We start from the raw sequence: 20,108 nt of genomic DNA on the forward strand, positions 1-20,108 counted from the left end.
TTTACACTATCACTTTATGATTTAGTTGACCCTTACTCATTTGTGTTCTCCTGCCTTGTCATTGAATTTTATCTTTACTTATCTGTGTATATAGCGTCACTGCAACTTTTATTTTATTTTTTAAGATTTATTTTTATTTTCGTTTTACATAAAACTATATATATATATATATATATATACATTTATTTTTAATATAATTTCATATAAAAATATTTTTCATCATATACACACGTATATCAAATAATAATAATAATAATAATAATAATAATAATAATAATAATAATAATATCAAATAATTTAAATTTTTTTTTTTTTATAAAATGTAATATATAAAAAACTTTTTCATCATATACACGTATGTGTATATATATATATATATATATATATATATAGAGAGAGAGAGAGAGAGAGAGAGAGAGACTGAACTGCTCATTCACTTTTATAAAGTTTTTTAAGATTGATTTTTTATTTTCGTTATCGATATATATATCGTTTTATATAAAGCGAAAATAAAAATAAATAAATGAGAGAGACTATATATATCTACGTGTGTATGATGAAAAATGTATTAAAGGGAAATTTGAGTTATTACTATACTACATAATATGGTTGTATGGTTATGGTTATAATGTGTTATATAAAACATTTTACCAAAACCGTTTGTATTCGACTTTTTGTTGTCAAAATGGGAATAACGAACTATATTTTTATGTCGTGCAGTGTTATCTTTATGATATTGTATGATCATCTTTGTAGGCTATTGAAGTTATTTTATTTATTTTACTTTTATTGTATTCATATCATACATGTATTATATATTATTTGTGTATATTATTATTATTATTTTTAAGAAATGAAAACATATTTATCGAAGACGTAAAACTACAATACCAAGAGTTCCGCGTGACCATTTCCCTGACGTCATTTCCTGTCCGTCTGTCAAACATGTGAGGCGCTGCCTTGACCTGTGTGTTGGTGGTGCGCTGCTTGAAGTGCACCGAGTCGTTTCAGATTTATACGTATTCATTTTTTTAACTTATGACGGAAATAAAATAAAAAATGCGCGCCCGTCGTTGGCTCAGACTGGGCGCGGTTTGTAAGCGCCTTGTTTCTCACTCCAAGCCCGCAGCGGGATGGAGGACATTGTACCAGCATGTCTCAGAGCTCACCTGGGACGGCATGGCTCCCAGGAGACTCAGTCACAGTGGTGTGGGGGACCTGTACCAGAACAGCTCTGTGCAGAGATACCTGAGGCAGAAGATGGAGGAACATGGAGACCTGTCCAAGAAGCTGCAGCATGCTCACCTCAGTGACTCGGAGAGGAGAGAGTTGAATAAGAGACATTTAGAACTACTGCCGGTGGCTGATGTCTTTCAAAGCATCGGCAATGCTCTGAAGGACCTGGAGGAGGTATTAGCTCTGCTGCACGGTGAGCAGTATTTATTTATTATCACATTTTGATATGATACATATGATATGATATTATGACATAAGTGACATCATCATCCGAAGTTGTATAAGTCCAAGCTTCGTCTTTCGGAAACTATTTCGCCTCCGGCCACTTGCGAGTGTGACACCTAGACAGACAACTTGAGCCGGGGCAGCGTTTAAAGGAAACTCTCTATTTGATGAATACGTCGTCAAATACAGATGTGACTTGATTTCTGTTGTTATTTAGTGGAATGTGTAATTGGTTCTTGGTTCCTTTTGTAACTGGACTAGCCACGGCTGAAAGTGAGGAGGAGGAGCAGCAGATGGCCCAGCTGCTGAAGGAGGAAGAAGCACAGATCTCCCACAGAATAGAATCCTTAAAAAGAGAAGTAAGGGGGATTGATCGAATCAGAGATGATTCAATATAATAGTTAATTATTTAAAGCTAATGTGGGCTGCATGTTGGTTTTTCCAGCTGATAAAAGCGCTCGTGCCCACTGACCCCCTGGATTCCAGTAATGTCCTCCTGGAAGTGTTGTCTGGACGAACGACAGGCGGTAGGAACACCTGACTGACATGCACTGGTTGGGTTTAAATTATAATTCATGTCCATAATGCCATTTTCTTTTATATATTTAGATGTGATTGTTTCCATTGAAACTGTAACTCGTGCTGTGTTTTGCAAAACCCTGAAAACGAATCAGTCGGTAGAAGGCATCTTCGCACTACAGTAAGTTCTAAGAACCTTTGTTGGAACTAGGGCAGGGCATTAAAATGATCTGCATAATTTTCATGATAAAATCTTTCAAAATAGCGACGACAAATCTATGAGATTCGATACGAAATCCTTTTTCCTCTACCTACAAAGACATGACACAAACAGCTAATCGTACAGAGCAGAGATACAACCATGTGACACAAACAGCCAATCATACAGCAGGAGCGCCGGGACTTCCTCCACTCTCTCCCTGGCCGCGGTGCTCTCCGGCCGATAGTGCGCAGCGGGGATGAGGCCCCCCGGAGCTGACAGGGCGGGTCTTCCTAAAATGCAAATTTGAACCTTAGTCTCCCTTATCTATAAGCTCCAATGTTACCAGTACTGTTAACGTTATTGGAGAAATTAAAAAAAAAAAAAAAAAAAATATATATATATATATATATATATATATATAGAGAGAGAGAGAGAGAGAGAGAGAGAGAGAGAGAGAGAGAGAGAGAGAGAGAGAGAGATAAGAGATTGTGCCCAATCATCCCCTCTCCATGCGTAATGAGCAGAAAATAAAGCAGTGTTAATTCTGCACTTAATTTGTGGATCGGATCGATAAGCACTTTCACTAAGAGTATTAGTACCGTTAAAATCTTAACGATACCCATCCCTACTCGTGCCCCATCCCCGTTCCTCCAGATATAACAACTAAAAACACACTTTTTTTAGTTGTTTTATTTGGAGGAACTGGCCAACGATCGGAGCGCTCAGAGAGTCGTGTTTGCATCGGTGTCTGAATGCGGAAGATTCACACATATACAGTGGGGCAAAAAAGTATTTAGTCAGGCACCAATTGTGCAACTTCTCCCACTTAAAAAGATGAGAGAGGCCTGTAATTTTCATCATAGGTACACTTAGACTATGAGAGACAGAATGGGGGGAAAGAATCCAGGAAATCACATTGTAGGATTTTTAAGGAATTAATTGGTAAATTCCTCGGTGAAATAAGTATTTGGTCACCTACAAACAAGCAAGATTTCTGGCTTTCACAGACCTGCAACTTTTTCTTTAAGAGGCTCCTCTGTCCTCCACTCTGTTTGAACTCGTTATCAGTATAAAAGACACCTGTCCACAACCTCAAACAGTCACACTCCAAACTCCACTATGGCCAAGACCAAAGAGCTGTCAAAGGACACCAGAAACAAAATTGTAGACCTGCACCAGGCTGGGAAGACTGAATCTGCAATAGGTAAGCAGCTTGTTGTGAAGAAATCAAATGTGGGAGTAATTATTAGAAAATGGAAGACATACAAGACCGCTGATAATCTCCCTCCATCTGGGGCTCCACGCAAGATCTCACCCCGTGGGGTCAAAATGATCACAAGAACGGTGAGCAAACATCCCAGAACCACACGTGGGGACCTAGTGAATGACCTGCAGAGAGCTGGGACCAGAGTAACAAAGGCTACCATCAGTAACACACTACGCCGCCAGGGACTCAAATCCTGCAGTGCCAGATGTGTCCCCCTGCTTAAGCCAGTACATGTCCAGGCCCGTCTGAAGTTTGCTAGAGAGCATTTGGAAGATCCAGAAGAGGACTGGGAGAATGTCATATGGTCAGATGAAACCAAAATAGAACTTTTTGGTAAAAACTCAACTTGTCGTGTTTGGAGGAGAAAGAAAGCTGAGTTGCATCCAAAGAACACCATACCTACTGTGAAGCATGGGGATGGAAACATCATGCTTTGGGGCTGTTTTTCTGCAAAGGGACCAGGAAAACGTTTGACCTCTGTCATTGCAAACAAAGGGTATATAACAAAGTATTGAGATGAACTTTTGTTATTGACCAAATACTTATTTTCCACCATAATTTGCAAATAAATTCTTTAAAATTCAGACAATGTGATTTTCTGGATTTTTTTTTTTCTCATTTTGTCTCTCATAGTTGAGGTGAACCTATGATGAAAATAACAGGCCTCTCTCATCTTTTTAAGTAGGAGAACTTGCACAATTGGTGGCTGACTAAATACTTTTTTGCCCCCATATATATGGTTTCCCTTATTTATAATTCCCCATCAAAATGTTATCCTTGTGCATTTTGTAATCGTCTTTCTGTTTTATCCTGTTATTGTACTGCACACTGACTGACAAAAATCAAATGACCGCTCGACTTGAAGAATCTCAGTCGACTGATGGGTTTCAGACGCACGATTCGGCTCATAGACTTTCAGGGGGCAGCCCTAGGAAAAAACAACAGTGAAAATATGCCATTCAGTATTAAAAACAGTGAGTTCAGTTGTGAACGCCTGTGTCAGTCTCAAAATATATTGTTTATTGTTCCGTACCTTGGAAACACCACTTGATGGACATAAAGAAAGACTTGTTACACAAATGCATGATTACTACACGATAAAGAGTCATGTAGTGTCCTGTGCGTTCCAGGGGACATCTGCCAGCAGTTCACCAGGGAGATGCTGGACATGTACCAGGGCTACGCCTCCTACAGGAACTGGAGCTTCGAGGTGTTCAACTACTCACCCGCTGACTACGGTGAGGCTCATTCCGATTTTTTCAAATTTATTTTTCCTTTTTCCATTTTTTTTTGTGATGTCAAGCCTCCATAACACCAGGAATCCAAACTCTTGTCTGTGATGCACAACATGAAGCTTCCTTATGAATGAAGAGAATTGATTGATTCATCGGTGATACCTAATTAGGGTGCCATTTAGCCCCTTCCAAAATTGAATCAAAGAAAACATTTAACCATTCAAAAAATGTTTGCCCCAAAACCTTTTTTCATAAGGTTTCTGTGTTGAAGATGGCTTTAAGATTACATTCGTTACGTTCAAGTTGTACTTTTTGTAAGAGGGTTGCACATTGAGAGTGATCTCTCGGTCAATATCAGTTAAAGCACAGAAAAAAGAATGAGAGAAAACTTATTTTACTTCTTCCCGTGGCCTTCAGGAAATTCTGACTTGTGGAATATTCAACATTTTTCATGGGGGTGAATGTGTTCAGTAGTGGTGTAACGGAACGTAGTTGATCCATGATGCGTAGGGATCACCCCCCGCGGTTCGGCACGCATGTGCACAGCGGATCAATTGCAAAATTTAACCATCATAGTAAAATACAGTTTTACTGCCGCTGTTACTTTTTAAAGTAATAATTACCTAAATCAAGATGGAGTTGCAGCGAAAAGAAGATATACAAGACGTGTTGCATGCTGTGTTTTACTCTGAAGCGCAACAATTGGTTTACGGTAAATTGCGCTATGTTGCTGCTAGGTTACGTGTCGTGAATGAGCTGTGGATGCAGCCAATGTCATCGCTATGCGTCTGCGCGTCCGCCATATTGGAGCGGTCAAGCTCTGCCAGTAAACAAATACAATGTGTATTGAGAGATGCAGACTTGTCTACAAAATCGACTGTAACTCACCTAATTCTGAACAGATTTTCATGAAAATTGTATTTGTTGAAAACGTGAGAAATTGAACATGATTCTGGTTACTGTTGGAATTAAATGCAGTTACCTGGGGTGGATTTAATCATATTTTTTTCCATTCACCGCCATGTTTAAAAGAAGAAGGTATCGTGTGTACTTCATATTGCACTTTAATTTCACATTTGGGTATTGATTGAATATTTTATAGATTTTAAGATTTGATTTAAACATTGGACATCTTGAATGTTGTTTTAATTTAGGACCATGGGCTAAAGTTCTTTGCTGTAAGTGTTTTATAGAATAAATGCAAAGCAAAGATATATTTGTCTTTGCTGATCCGAAAAATGATCCAATCCGTGACCAAAACCATGATATGATCTGAACTGTGAGTTTAGTGATCGGTTGCACCCCCAGTGTTCAGGTAACAGGGTTGCGTGAATATTATGGGACACAACTAAAAGGTGTTTTAAATTTGTGCGGAGAAAAAAGTCGATAGCTGGACAACTACTTACAAAAGCACAGCATGTTATAGAGCAGGGCACGCTACTAGCACTGCATTAGTAAACATGACTGATCAATGGCTAACACACTGTATATGGATGACTGAAAACGAGTTGTGGCTGTGCTCTTGGATTTTACTGCAGCTTTGATGTCATTGACCACAGTATTCTAATTGCAAAGCTCAAATGTTATGGTTTTTCACCTTTAGCTCTTGCTTGGATGAAGAGCTACCTCTTTGGCAGAACACAGCGTGTTCTTCATGGCAGAGTTTCTGACATCAAAACCAGATCTTGCGGTGTTCCACAAGGGAGTTGCTTGGGTCCACTTTTATTTTAAATTTTCATAAATGATTCACAATATGTTGTTAAAAATGCTGATGTAGATATGTTTGCTGATGACTCAACTTTGTTCTGTGCGTCCAGTGACGGATTGGCCATCTAGCCTGAGTAGACTGCGCAGCCTCTTAGCATGTCGGGGCGGGCCCACAGCATGCATGAACATAATAATTTGTTTGAGCGCTGATACAATGTCACCTTTAAAGCATCATCTATATAGCAATCATTGCACTCAATTGTTTGTCAATAAATAAATAAATATATATATATATATATATATATATATATATATATATATATATATATATATATATATAGTGGAGGTGAGACAAAATCCACATGTTGAGTTGCAGAGCGTTACTAAATGGGTGAGAATAAACAAATTATTACTAAACATTGCCAAAATGAAATGTATTGTATTTGGTAGTAGGAATGTTCTTGCTAACGCTACTGCACTTAATGTCTTTATAGAAGGGATATTAGTCGAGCAGGTCACGAAGACCAAATTATGGGGTGTTAAATTTGATAATTTATTGTCTTGATCTGATATGATCAGATTGATCATATTGTTTCCGTGATTGGAAAGGACATTGCAATTTCAAGGAAATTCTCTGCATTTGTTCCATCTTCTGTTATGAGTGATCGGCCAGAACAGTATTTCATCACTTGTTCTGTCATTTGGAGTACTAAATACAGTTTATCGGTCAAGTGCCACTCAGAAACATCTAAGAAAAACAAAGTAAAACAAAAATAGATAAAAGTTATTGTGGTTTTTGTTTTTTTGAAACCTTGCATTGTTTTCTTTTTTTGTTGTGTATTTGTGACAACTTTGTTTTTGCTTTCATTGTAGGTTACTATTGTTTATTATTTCATAGGTGGAGTAATTTCACTTATTTTCTGATCTCTAAAGCCCCTTTCACAGATGCAGTCTTCCCCAGCAATGTTCCAGAACCGTTCCTGCATGGAGTCATGTGTGAATGGGAGGGGCAGGGATCGATATTCCGGGAAATCTGTTCTGGCAATTTACCACCTCTTGACCTAGTATTTCCGGGAAAATTCCGGTATGGCTGTGTTGTAAACGGAAGCTGTAAAATTGCCGGAACAAGCACGTAAAGTAGGGGTGGAGCCGAAACCAAATACGGTATCGTTAAAGCACTAATAATGGGTTTTTACGAATATTTATTTCGTACAAATATTTGAAAAATGATTTGTTTTCAGGAAGGGGAAAAAAATAAAAACATTCAGGGGGGAAAAAAAGCGAGTCCGAACCGTGGTGCTCGGCTGCAAAGACGAGAAACCTGAAACATGTCCGGTCTCTACAGAGACAGGTCTTTGTTTTAAAATTTTACTCCTTTACTTCTTAAAAATGCCGGGGCTCTGTTCCAGCTCCGTCAGCGGAGGGAACCGAGTCAATCCAGAAGGAGCAAAGAGACTGGAAGCGAAGCGCTGGTCTCTGAGAGCCAGGAATAAAGCGAAACCGATTCAGTTTGTACATCCGTTGCCGACAGATTGTTCAAATGACCGCATCTGCACTGCAATGGACTTAGGCTAAATGGGCTTTATATTTGGCATGTTTTGCCTTTTTGTTTTATTGACACAGTGTGATTTTAATTGTTTGTTTTTTTGGTTTATAGTTTGTTGTTTTTGTGTGGACCCCGCAACCACTTTGTGCAAGCTAATAGGGATCCAAATAAAGAACGTCGACAGGTCAGTCAGTTAGATTCACAGCTATTTAGGATGGAGAAGTACTGTGTTCCCATACCAACAGAGACTGCAAGTGTGACACAGGTTTTGTATTGTTTCGTTCAAGTGGGAAATGAAGGAAAACAAACACATCTAAATCTAAAATAAAATAAAAACACACCGTGCCTCTCCGGGGAGAGCTGGGGTGCAGCAGGAGAGACTCCTACTTGGACGGAACGGATGTTTACCTTTTTTTTTTAATTTTTATTTTTTATTCATACAAGTAGGAAATTGAGAAACAAATCTAAATCAAAAATAAAAACTCTCTGAGTGTCTCTTTCCAAGTTACCATTCACTGCTGGCTCTGTCCTGTCGCCCCCCGTTACGTCACGTTCAGGTTCGTGGGCAATGTCAGACTTTTAGGTGGGCGTAGCTTATTGCATTACAAAAACGAGTCCAGCTGTAATTAGAAGTAAAAGAAAATGTTTTTTATGTTTTTTTATTTAATTGCCACATTATTTCCCCATGCATGAAATCACTGGGGATGCCAACCTGCAAATTGCTCTTTAATGTTTTTCTTGCTTCCAGCTTCGGGAGACACATGCTTATCCTTATTTTATCCAAAAGTAAACTGTCAGGACACCAATTAAGGTCATCCTTTCCCATCATGTGGCGGTTTTGTTTTTTTCTCCAGGTGGTCTGCACCACGCGGCTGTCAGGATCGCGGGGGATAACGTGTACAGCCGCCTGAAGCACGAGGGCGGGACGCACCGGGTGCAGAGGATCCCCGAGGTGGGCCTCTCCTCCAGGATGCAGCGCATCCACACAGGCACCATGACCGTGGTGGTGCTGCCCCAGTCCTTGGAGGTGAGCACCACGCCCAACAAAGAGTTTTATCCCTTTTAGCAGTCACATAGTACATTACAGTAGTACGATTTACCTGTTGATTTTTAATATTGTCGTTATTATCATTATTAATATTATTATATATTATTATTGCTTATTATGATTTTTTTATTAATTCTATTTTATTTATGAAGATTTTTTATTCCTGTTAATTGTCTGTAGAGAAATGCACCAATCCTTGTTTTCATCCCCACTTTGTTGAAATATGTGTTCCTTTGTTTTATTTCATTTATTTTATGTTGTGTTTGTATCTGCTGCCACAACTGTCTGTGAAGCGCTTTGTAGCTGTATAAATAAAGCTTTGCTTCCTTACTCCCAGTTAAAATTAAAAACTCAAGCAAAACTTTTTCTTCTGTCTACAGTTTGACGTCAGCATTGATCCCAAGGATCTGCGCATCGACACGTTCCGGTCCCGCGGTGCAGGAGGTCAGAGCGTCAACACCACGGACAGCGCCGTGCGCATCGTCCACCTCCCCACGGGTAAAATAAATACATAAACTAAACAACACAAAGTAACTCAATTTAAACTTTAACTGAAAACATACATGAATCATTTCAAGTTTTGTTTTCTAAGACATAATACTGAAGGATGATCGCATTTACATGAACTAAACTCCCAGATTAAGCTATGGCAATGGTGTGTTTGAAGTGTTGACCTGTGTTTGGAATGATGTTATTACTGAACAGTGGCGTAGTCAGGTTATTGACACAAAGTTCTTGCTCTACCGTCTACCTCCATCTTGAAACCTCAATCCTCTACACTTTATTCAATATGTCCCCTTTTTCGGTTCTTGCCCCTGTTTAGAGCTTATCTCAATAAAGATAACATGACTGATTGCAACATGACAGTTGCAATATTAGGAATATTTCCTTAACATGATTGTGATGGGCTTATTCAGTGTCTGCGTTTCCATGTTTTACCCCTTACCTCCAGGCACCACGGCCGAGTGCCAGCAGAGCCGCTCGCAGATCCAGAACCGAGACACCGCCATGGCCATGCTGAGAGCACGCCTGTACCAGAGCATCATGGGTAAAGAGACGGAGAAGAGGCACGCGGCACGCAAACAGCAGGTGACCGGGAGTTCCACACATCAGTGAGAAGTTGTTTATTTCCAGCAATTTCTCTTTCCTATAAATGTAATTTTGTTCCTTGTTCATCGCCAGTTGGGGACTCGCTCCCAGTCTGAGAGGATTCGCACCTACAACTTCAGTCAGGACCGCATCACGGACCACAGGACGGGCTACATCACAAGGGACATCAAGGTTTAAACTGCACTTTAGTTTAGTTAAATTTTCTTCTTTGGGATGGAGATTTACTTCTTCCCATTCGGGTGTTCTTTTCTTTTTGTGGATTGCGAGTAAATGCCTTGATTGAGCTCACCATAGATCAGATATTTTCAACCTGTGGGCCACAAGGGTCATTCAAGTGGGCTGCCAAATTGGCAAATTTTAATGAGAAGAGAAAAAAAAATCGATCGTGAAAATAATCACAAAATATAAAGATTGGGGAGTACAAAAAGAAAATCTCACTTCCACAGGGATTCATTTATAAACTAGCATTTTGGTATTTCCCCCGACTTTCATAATTTTTTAATGTACAAATGTATTAATAGAAGCATTTTAACAGAGTGTTTTGCCAACATAAGTATCTTGAACATCACTTTTGTCCTTTTTTAAATGTATTTTATTTTTTTACAAACATCACTTTCTTTTTTTTCCCCGCTGTCAATAAATCCATTTCCTCATTTGCTGTTTTTCTTTTTCTTAAAAGCCTTTTGTGTTTTGATTATTTAATCTAATAAATGGTGTAACTTAATTTATTAATGGATTCATGTGTATTTAGGAGTTGATGAAGGGCGGTGAGGACCTGGACGACCTGATCGCTGACGTTGTGGAGCACGGGGAGAGGGAAGCGCTCCTGGAGCTGGTGGAGAGCCACAGTCTGGAGTCCGGGCGCTCCGTGGAGTAAGACCACCCACCCCCCCAAAAAAACTGCTGCTCTCGGAACCGGAATCAACCCGGTTGCTCTCGGTTGGATGCTTAACCAGACTGAATTAAATGTATTGTCTTTCATAAACCGTTTTGTTTTTTTTCTTGCGATCAGACCGTAAAAAGACCCGTCTTAATTCATAGCACTTGCAATAAAAATAAACTGTACGCTCTCTGAGTCAGACATTTCTTCACTTTTTCTTACTTTAATTGCTTTTAACGACTTTGCCTAAGCCTAAATCAGAGTGAGTATTGTTCATTTTACTGGATTGAAGTATTGTAACATCTGCACAAAAAAACACAAGGCAGCTTGACATAAATTACACATGTAGAAAATATAAAATACAGATGTGGACCTTCCCCCTAATATTTACATTCATAAAAAAACTGATCAGCAGGGGATAGAGGCTCCCCTGAATGTTTGACTCTGCAGGTGGAGCAGGTCATAGCTTTGCGGCAGCACTCAGTCGTCCTTGCCTCTCTGTCGGAGGCTCCTGGCTTTGCCGTTCTGCGCTCTGCTCTTCCTGAAGGAGGCGGGGCCCCCGTCGGCCCCCAGCGAGGTGATGGTGCGCTCCTTGAACTTGGGCTTGGCCTCTGGTGGGGGCTGCAGGACGTCCGGTGCCGGATCGGCGTCCCCACCCGTCTGGGGAAGCTGTAAGTCCACGCTCGCACTGCAGTGGAACAAAACACACGCTCACATACGCTGTACGACAGGACTGTGTTAGGGGCTCTGTATGGAGAGCTTGTTTTTTTCTAAATTTGGATATCATTTCCTTGCCACCGATGTTGAATTCCTGACTCTTGGGCCTCGCCCGCACCGTATAAGGATATTTCTGAAAACACCTCCACCCCCCAGTTACTTTTTTTTAATTTTAATCTTGTCCACACCAATGATGTTTTAGGAAATCTCTGTCCACATGAGAAGGCAAAAATGCTTTAAAACACTGACATCAGCCCACTAGGCCAGTATGGTCTATAATATGTCCTAAAACTTGCCAAACACCACAGAAGAACATTAGGAGCATGCGTATCGAGCTTTTTCATGATATTCATACACACAAGCTGGTCGTCAGCCGTCGCTTGTAGGTTCCTGACCCAAGTTGAGGTTTGAGGAAGTTGTCAGTGTTTTCAAGAAGCTCTGTTTTACTTCCACACCAACACACGGTTGGAACAGTGGACACCGGTGTTCTACCGGTGCACTCTTGACACATTCTGTCTCTCAGGAACAATAAAGACTTGGATTTTTTGGGGTGATTAGCACAAAATGGTTGACATGTAATCTTATTTTTCCTCTGTAACAGACATTGGACGTAATAAATCACTAAAGCAAATCATTTAGTCGCTTTTCTTACCATATGACGTTGTTTAATTTTACTTCTCGTGCTAGATTTTTGTATTAGGGATATTCTACGAAGTACCTTAATGCGTGGTAGAACATCAGTTCCCCTTGGTATTCTGATTTGTGACACCATCCAACAAACCGATCAGGAATCTTCAAAATAAGTCGCATTCGATTTTTTTTAATTTAAAGACACCCATTGAAAGTAGGGACTGCAATGCACAAAATAAATTATTTTTGAGTCGTAGACCAAGCAACTGCAGGATATTTTAGTTTTGTACCTATTAAAATAGTGTGAATGATAGAAAGCAACACTAAATGGATGAACTTACAATGGGTCATCCTCCTCCTGGATCCGTTCCCAGACGCCGTATGGGTTGGCCAACTTCCGCTTCTTGGCTTGTATTTGTCTTTTCTTCACCTCCTCCTCATCTTTCCTCCTCTTCTCCTCCTCCTCCTCCTCTTTCCTCTTCTTCTCCTCCTCCTCTTTTTTCTTCCTCTCCTCCTCAGCCACCGCTGTCGTGTTTTGGGTTTCTCCCCCTCCTTCCACCGCTCCTTCGCTCTGACTGTCGCCTTCTGCGTTGTCGTCTCCCTCCTTTTCCCGGGGACGAGGAAGTCGGTTAGCATGACCTCATTTGTGAATGCATCAAATTGATACTCTTGTTTTTTGGGAAATGTGCCTTTTTTTGTTTTTATTTGTACTCGTCCTACCGACCCAAGCTTTATCTTGCTTAAATAACTTGACTTTTGAGACGCTGGAAGGAGTATTACCTAATTTCACAGGAGCTCGGCTAGCTGATTTACCTGCAGCCATGCATTGACCCAACACAGTTAGCGTGCAGCCTGTTCCTATCTCAGTACTGGACACACGGGTGAAATTGGTGTCAATTTTTGAGTCTGGGTGAGACGGACAAAAAACTAATTTCACCAAAAAACTGGAGTATCCCTTCAAGTAATCCAACTGCAGCCCTGACGAACGTTGAGAAGGAAATCCTAAAAACAAAATATCATCTGAAGTTAGTTTTAGTATTCTCACCCTGAAGCTGATCTTGGCTACGTTGGACTGTTCTCCTCCCTGGCCGCTGCCGTCGGCCTCCTTGGACGGCTGCATCCCACCGGAGCTTTCCCCGACTCCTGGAGGCTCCGGCTGAGGACTCTCCCCCTCGGCGCTGGACCCCAAACAAGCTGGTATCTCCCAACTGGACGCTGTGACAGGTCCAGGAAGAGAGGATGTGGTGATGCTGTTGACGTTAGAGGTGGAAAATAAAGTCCTCCCTGGTGTTTTGATGCCACCATCGTTTAGTAGGAACATAACCTCTAAAGTTAACCCGTAACCTTATATTACTAGTCATTGTTCACTGCTTATTTAAGGCTTATTTGTATTTCTATTGTTCATTTTTTGGTTAATGCTATGTTGACGAGTTTACTATAATGTCTAGCCTTGAAGTTTACTGTACATTGACAATTTGTTTTTTCTTGTTCACTGTTTAAATTGTAGGTGTGTTAATAGTTCTTTTGTCAATTCTAATAATATTTAATATTTATCGTTAGGTCTAGTGTACATTACTTATTTCCCACTGTTTATTATTTATCTTTAGTTCATCTCATAATCTTTTGGTTTACTGTTGTGTTTTACAGTCAACCTCTTAGGTTTATTGTACATTGCAAATTAATCCATTTCTAGTTTAATTTTTTTAAATTGACGTTTATTGTGTATTGCCTTTTTTTTTTTCTATTTTTACTCTATTGCCTTATTATAATCATTGCCTATTTTGATGTGAGCTGCGCTGACATTCCCTTGAGGGAGGGAGTATCTATCTGAACTGTGATGTATCCCCAGGCTAAATATCTTAGCTTCATGGAAACCGATCAAATTTGACTAAATTCTTTAAGAATGGACCAGTTGAAACTCAAGTATTGACATTAGCTGAATTGTAAGTCAACTTGTGCTGAGTTGGTCATTAACTTTGAGACTCTCCAAATTGAATAACCAAGAACTCTCTTCCTTTAGAAGTTAAGGTGATGGGACTGTGCTGTGTGCTCACCTCCCGTTTCTGTGTTGTAGTAATACGTGTATCCATCAGGGCTCACAGCCTCCATCCAAGCACTTCCGGCGCTGCCGCCTCCCTAGGAAAACACGGTGAGTTGACACAGCAATTGATCAACATGTGAGTGTTAACAAGGGAATGTATCACCTACTATGCAAAACTCACTTCAGTGCTTGTGCACATACATTTGGGTCTCTGATGGGCCTACTAACACACAAACTGTAAAATAAGACAAAACAGTCAGATATGTAATGAAATGAGCCTTTCAGATTTGTGTCTCAGTACTATGTAGCATTGAGACATGTTAGAATTAGAACTGACCCCCATCTGAATAACTCAACAAATAAAGCTCTAAAAAGAAAGAGGAATGAATACCAACAGTCGGTGAAGAAACTGCAGACCATGGAAATGTAAGTATTTAAAAAATAATTGCGCTGGGTGTTTCTTTCTAAAGAAAAAGAGACCGTTAGACTGTAGGCTGCGGCGTGCAATCCGCTGTACGTTTCTCCAAACAAAAACTAGTAATAGAGAGTAATAGAGTCTTGGTGCTTATCCGACAAGCTTTGAGCAGAAATAAACTTTAAAAACATGTTTTGGGGACCTCAGAGGCTGATATGAACTTGTGTGACTAACTTGTGTAAAAATTAGCATAATAGGTCCCCTTTAAAAAGAACCAGGCGTGCTTTTTTATGTTAATTATACAGTATTTCATACATCAGCTACGCCAGGAAATCAACCAATCACAAATATCATATCGGAGTAACTTTAGACTAAATCACACTGTGAATCTGGACTAACTGAAATGGCCTTTCTCAGTCATGGTTTAAAATAGTCTTAGACTTGCTCTAATCTTGGTTTAAAACATCTGATTTCCAGAAGGAAGATTAGAGCTGACCTAGGTCTAAGTGAAGGCTTACATTAAAATTTTGGATATATGGATGTGGCCTCCCAGGTCGATCTGGTTGATCTAGACTAAGACCAGCACCGAATCCAGACAGAAGGAGCTGACTAGTCCTTCATTACCTTAATCTGAGACTTCTAGTCTATAACCCATTCATCTTAAATTTAGTAATGTCGCAGAAAGGCCTTTTTAAATTTTGGATCAATGTTAGTAGGACAAGCTTAGTCCTGATTTAGACTAAACCCTATCTATGAAACCACCCCTATAAGGACATTATATATGAAAATGGAACATTTGGTAGAAGGTACCTGGTTGTGTCCAAGCTGTGAAGCCGCCGAGCTTCCTCCCTGAAAACCCTCCGGCTTCTCCCACTGAGACTCTGAGCGGCGGGCAACACAAAACGGCTTCATAAGAATACACAACATGACATTACACGCAACACTTGACAACAGAAGGGATTTCAATCTGTAATCGCCAAATCATGACCATAAAACTCTTTAAGATTCCACAATCATGTGTTACCACCCGGTTGTTGTTGTTTTTTTTTTTGTTTGTTCTTTTTAAGCATCAATTTCACATTGTTCGAGAATGAGTGACAGTGCATGGACAATGATGACGAAATGAACAATCAATAAAGCAACGTCAATCATTTTGTATCCATACTTTTCCAAGTTGTACCATTTTTTTGTATGGAAAACAAACTTGACAATAGAACACAGGGAGCTTTCACATTACGTAACAAAAAAGAAAAAAAAATCATCTAAATTGAAGGGGAATTTTAGACCAATGTTAAAAATGTCACAATAAATGTGTTTCCATCATGTAGTTTGAGACAAGATTAACAGTCGACCTGAATGTTTATGTTCCAGTCCGAGTTTGTACTATGGATGTGGCTTAAAATTAAAAAACATTACAACTGAATTGAATTGAACTTTTATCTAAATTGACAATTATTTGTATGATAATTAATCATCAATTAAAATGTCAATATCACAAAATATGTGATCTAAAAGTATGTATGCACAGTGTATGTCTGTGATGTGTTGATTTACACAATTTTTTCTCGTTTTTTAGGGTTATATTTATCAATTTTTTGTGAGGTTTATTGTACAGTACCACGTTTGTACTGTTCATTGTTTGTCTGTAGGTATATTTTTAGCTTTATTGTTAGTTATTTTTAGGTTTATTGTCCAGAGAAAAAATAATTTATCTTCCAGTTAGTGTTTCGGTGTATTGTACACTGCCAAAATCAAATGTATTGCCATTGTTTATTGTTCATTTCTAGGTTCATTGTATATATTTTTTTGATTTTCTCATCTGTTTAATTTTGAGGTTTACTGTACATTGATAGTTGACAAAACCTTTTTTTCAGAATTTGTTGATTTAAATAGGAAATGGATATATTAGTATTCAATAAATTGTCGAGAAATTTTATCAAGAAATATTACAAATTCTCTGTTTAGGCCTTTTATCTGTAGTTAGTTAATTATGAAGCTGTTTTCTATCCAATTAAATTACTTTTTTTGTTTTTACATGTATCATGTAGAGGTGTCACACAACAGGACAGGGGAAAAGTGATTCGACTGGAAGATTGAAATGATAGGTGAATAGGAGAGACTCGACTTCTCAAATGTCCTGGTGATCATCGGATCACTGTGTATTTCTTACCTCCTGTCGTCCTGTTGTAGTAGTACACGTGTCCGTCATCTGACTTCCCTTCCACCCAGTCCTTCCAGTCCTTCGACACTCGGGATTTGTTTTTGGGATTGTTGTTTCTGGACGCCTGCTTTTTGGGCTTTTCTTTCTGTTTAATTGGTGGTTGGGGTGGAACTGGTGTCTGCACTTGGGTAACTGACCCTAAAACAAGAGGTCAGCTTTAAACTCAATGCACTTTTTAGCAAGATAGATACTTTATTCATCCCCAGGGGAAATATTGCAATATCCCAGCAGCTCACATCAAAACAATAGGCAGTAATAATAACAGAAAAATAAGAATAGCAAAATATGAAAATAAAATTATGAAACAGAAAAGTGGCAAAGTGTTAGTTAAGTTTTGAATGTTAGTTTAGTTTTTATTGTGTACAGTTAACCGTAAACAATAAAATATGGCAGGATAATAATGAAAAATAAACCTGAAAATCTTATTATATGTTATTATAAACCTGGAGAATTTAATCAGTTAAAACAGAATGATATAAGCGAAATTCAGTGGAATCCAAACCACACACACACCTGACTCCATCTGCATTCTCTTTATATCTTCTTCGTACGCTTTGAGTGCCGCCTCCTCCATGGCTGCAAACTCTTTGGACATACGTTTCTCCTGCTTCGCCTTTTCAAGGCTCTTCTGTTTAATCTGCAGAATAAATGTAAAAGGAAAACAAACAATGACTGACGGGGTGTTATTAGCAAATATGATGCCCCACTTCGTGTGATAGTGGAATATCTGGACCTAATCTCTCTCTTGCCAGTCGTAAGAAATGTGCCAAGGAACTGACTTCAGTTGACAACGTTCTTATTTTGAATTTTCAAACTGAAATGGTTCACTGTAGTAGAATGGTAGAATTATTGAACTTGTATGAGCAGCTTATATTTGAATTATAGAAACCAAAATAGGAGACAAAAAAACATTTGTTTGACAATATCAATGAATATTCACCAGGTAAATACACAAAACGTTAGTCAGGTGGTATTTAGATACCTCAGTAATTTTGGCAGCAACATTTTCTTTGTGGTGCTTCCCTTTTTCGTGGAACTCAACACTCTGCAGAGGAAAAATACACAAAAGGTCTCATGCATTATGATTATTATACACACACCACCAATAATCACTTATATTGTGTAGCTCCCCCTCCTGCCGCCAAAACAGCTCTGAACCCCCAAGGCACGGACTCCAAAAGACCTCTGAAGGTGTCCTGTGGTATCTGGCACCAAGACGTTAGCAGCAGATCCTTAAAGTCCTGTAAGTTGCGAGGTGGGGCCATGGATCGGGCTTGTTGTTCCAGCACATCCCACTGATGCTCCATCGGCTCGGACCCTAACCCTGGCCATCCACATGATGGTTATAACATAATTCATCAGACAAGGCCACCTTCTTCCATTGTTCCCTTGGTCCAGTTTTGACGCTCACGTGCCCATTGTAGGCGCTTTCAGCGGTAGACAGGAGTCAGCATGGGCACTCTTTCTATTATAGCCAGCATTAACTTTTCAGCAATTTGTGCTACAGTAGCTCTTCTGTGGGATCGGACCAGACGGACTAGACTTCGCTCCCCACCCGCATCAATGAGCCCATGACCCTGTCACCAGTTCACTGGTTGTCCTTCCTTGGACCATTTTTGGTAGGTACTAACCACCGCAAACTCGCAAAACACAACAAGACCTGCTGTTTTGAAGATGCTCTGACCCAGTTGTCTAGCCATCACAATTTGGCCCTTGTCAAAGTCGCTCAGATCCTTACGTTTGCCCATTTTCCCTGCTTCCAACACATCAACTTCCAGGTGCCATTGGCATGCGATGAGCAATGTTCCCTTCACCTGTGAGTGGCTGATCGGTGTGTGTGTGTCTCTATATACTGTATATCAATTAAAAAAAACATTTGACACTGAATAACTCACGGGCTTGTTGTCTGCTATCCAACACTTGCAGTATTGGCAGAACTTCTTGGGTTGAGACTTCCAGTAGTCAGCCCTGGAAAGTAAACAGTGGTTGGCATGGTTAGCTCGACAGCTAACCTAGACTTCACACAGTTTCTAAATACGATGCTAGATTATTCGACACATTTTACGTCACATACACGTAAAATCAAACGATCCGACTTACATCTTATTTTTTGATTGTGGAAAAACTAAAGAAGAAAAGAACGCTAACGTTCACTATGGTCAACTGATGCACATTGCACAGTTAACAACACCGTCAATTGCTGATGACGTTGCCGATTCCTCGTAGTCTGGTTACGTCATCAATAGTCGCAAATAATGGAAATCCTCAAAAAAAAGATCCTCAAAAAAATAATTGCTGGGTTTTCATATACTTGAAAATAATATTTTATACTTTAAAATGCTATTCGTAAAAATAATAACCAAAAATACCTACATTAAAAGTATTGTAAGATGTATCAATACCTTTATAATCTCAGTCTATCTTAGAGCTGGCACCTTCCCATATGGTCTAGCGGTTAGGATTCCTGGTTTTCACCCAGGCGGCCCGGGTTCGACTCCCGGTATGGGAATGACTTGTTTTGCTATACAATATTTGTTATTATTGTTTTTTTTTTTAATTTAGGTGTAAGGTTAGAGATGGTTACGTTAAGGCATAAGGTTAGAGGTGGTTACGTTTAAGTATAATGTTATAGATGGTTACGTCTAGATAAAGCTGAGCAGCTTCAAGTACCTGTGACATTTAACATGGACTTTACACACAGACACTCTGGTGAGAAAGGTGAGGCAGCGTCTTTACCACCTCAGGCAGCTGAAGAAATGTAGGGTCTCGGAGGGGACGCTCAAGTCCTTCTACTCTGGGGCAGTGAGGAGCATCCTGAGAGGCAGCATCCCTGCCTGGTTTGGGAACTGTACTGCGAAAGGTACGTTCCAGTGGTGCGTTCAGCTGAACGTACCACTGGAACTACCCTCCCCTCTGTGCAGGACTCATACACCAGGAGGTGTAGTAGCAGAGCCTGCAGGATCATGATGGATCCTCACCACCCCAACAATGGAGTGTTCCAGCTGCTGGGGTCTGGCAAGTGCCTCCGCAGTCACACAGCAAGGACAGAGAGACTGAGACAGAGTTTCTTCCCACAAGCCATAAGGACAGTCAATGCTCAACCCACCAG

General features: G+C 39.8%; 2 protein-coding genes across 2 annotated transcripts; one reads left to right on the forward strand and one right to left on the reverse strand.

The window, feature by feature from the left end:
* The first annotated feature begins 988 nt into the window (after positions 1-988).
* On the forward strand, positions 989-11,161 carry mtrf1 (mitochondrial translational release factor 1). The gene is made up of 9 exons (XM_079996936.1): positions 989-1,429; positions 1,723-1,820; positions 1,907-1,988; positions 4,580-4,687; positions 8,792-8,964; positions 9,366-9,483; positions 9,938-10,074; positions 10,168-10,266; positions 10,847-11,161. The coding sequence occupies exons 1-9, from the start codon at positions 1,060-1,062 to the stop codon at positions 10,970-10,972; spliced, it is 1,311 nt and encodes a 436-aa protein (XP_079853062.1). The 5' UTR covers positions 989-1,059; the 3' UTR covers positions 10,973-11,161.
* Positions 11,162-11,253: 92 nt separating this feature from the next.
* On the reverse strand, positions 11,254-19,212 carry wbp4 (WW domain binding protein 4). The gene is made up of 10 exons (XM_079996937.1): positions 19,100-19,212; positions 18,895-18,967; positions 17,982-18,044; positions 17,513-17,636; positions 16,949-17,137; positions 15,589-15,659; positions 14,377-14,458; positions 13,368-13,537; positions 12,664-12,926; positions 11,254-11,663 (listed from the first exon to the last, which is right to left on the reverse strand). Coding segments are annotated over exons 1-10 (1,245 nt in total). The 5' UTR covers positions 19,102-19,212; the 3' UTR covers positions 11,254-11,455.
* Positions 19,213-20,108: the final 896 nt, after the last annotated feature.

Source organism: Zeus faber (genome assembly GCF_960531495.2).
Source record: "Zeus faber genome assembly, chromosome: 2".
NCBI lineage: Eukaryota > Metazoa > Chordata > Actinopteri > Zeiformes > Zeidae > Zeus > Zeus faber.

Bases quoted from the DNA above. Each gene is read 5' to 3' on its own strand.
- mtrf1 (XM_079996936.1), top strand. From the start codon at position 1,060: ATGCGCGCCCGTCGTTGGCTCAGACTGGGCGCGGTTTGTAAGCGCCTT. The intron at 8,965-9,365 runs GTGAGCACCACG...TTCTGTCTACAG, and splicing joins TGCTGCCCCAGTCCTTGGAG to TTTGACGTCAGCATTGATCC. The intron at 10,075-10,167 runs GTGACCGGGAGT...GTTCATCGCCAG, and splicing joins ACGCGGCACGCAAACAGCAG to TTGGGGACTCGCTCCCAGTC.
- wbp4 (XM_079996937.1), bottom strand. The intron at 15,660-16,948 runs GTAAGAAATACA...CCCGCCGCTCAG, and splicing joins CTACAACAGGACGACAGGAG to AGTCTCAGTGGGAGAAGCCG. The intron at 12,927-13,367 runs GTGAGAATACTA...CCCCGGGAAAAG, and splicing joins TAGCCAAGATCAGCTTCAGG to GAGGGAGACGACAACGCAGA.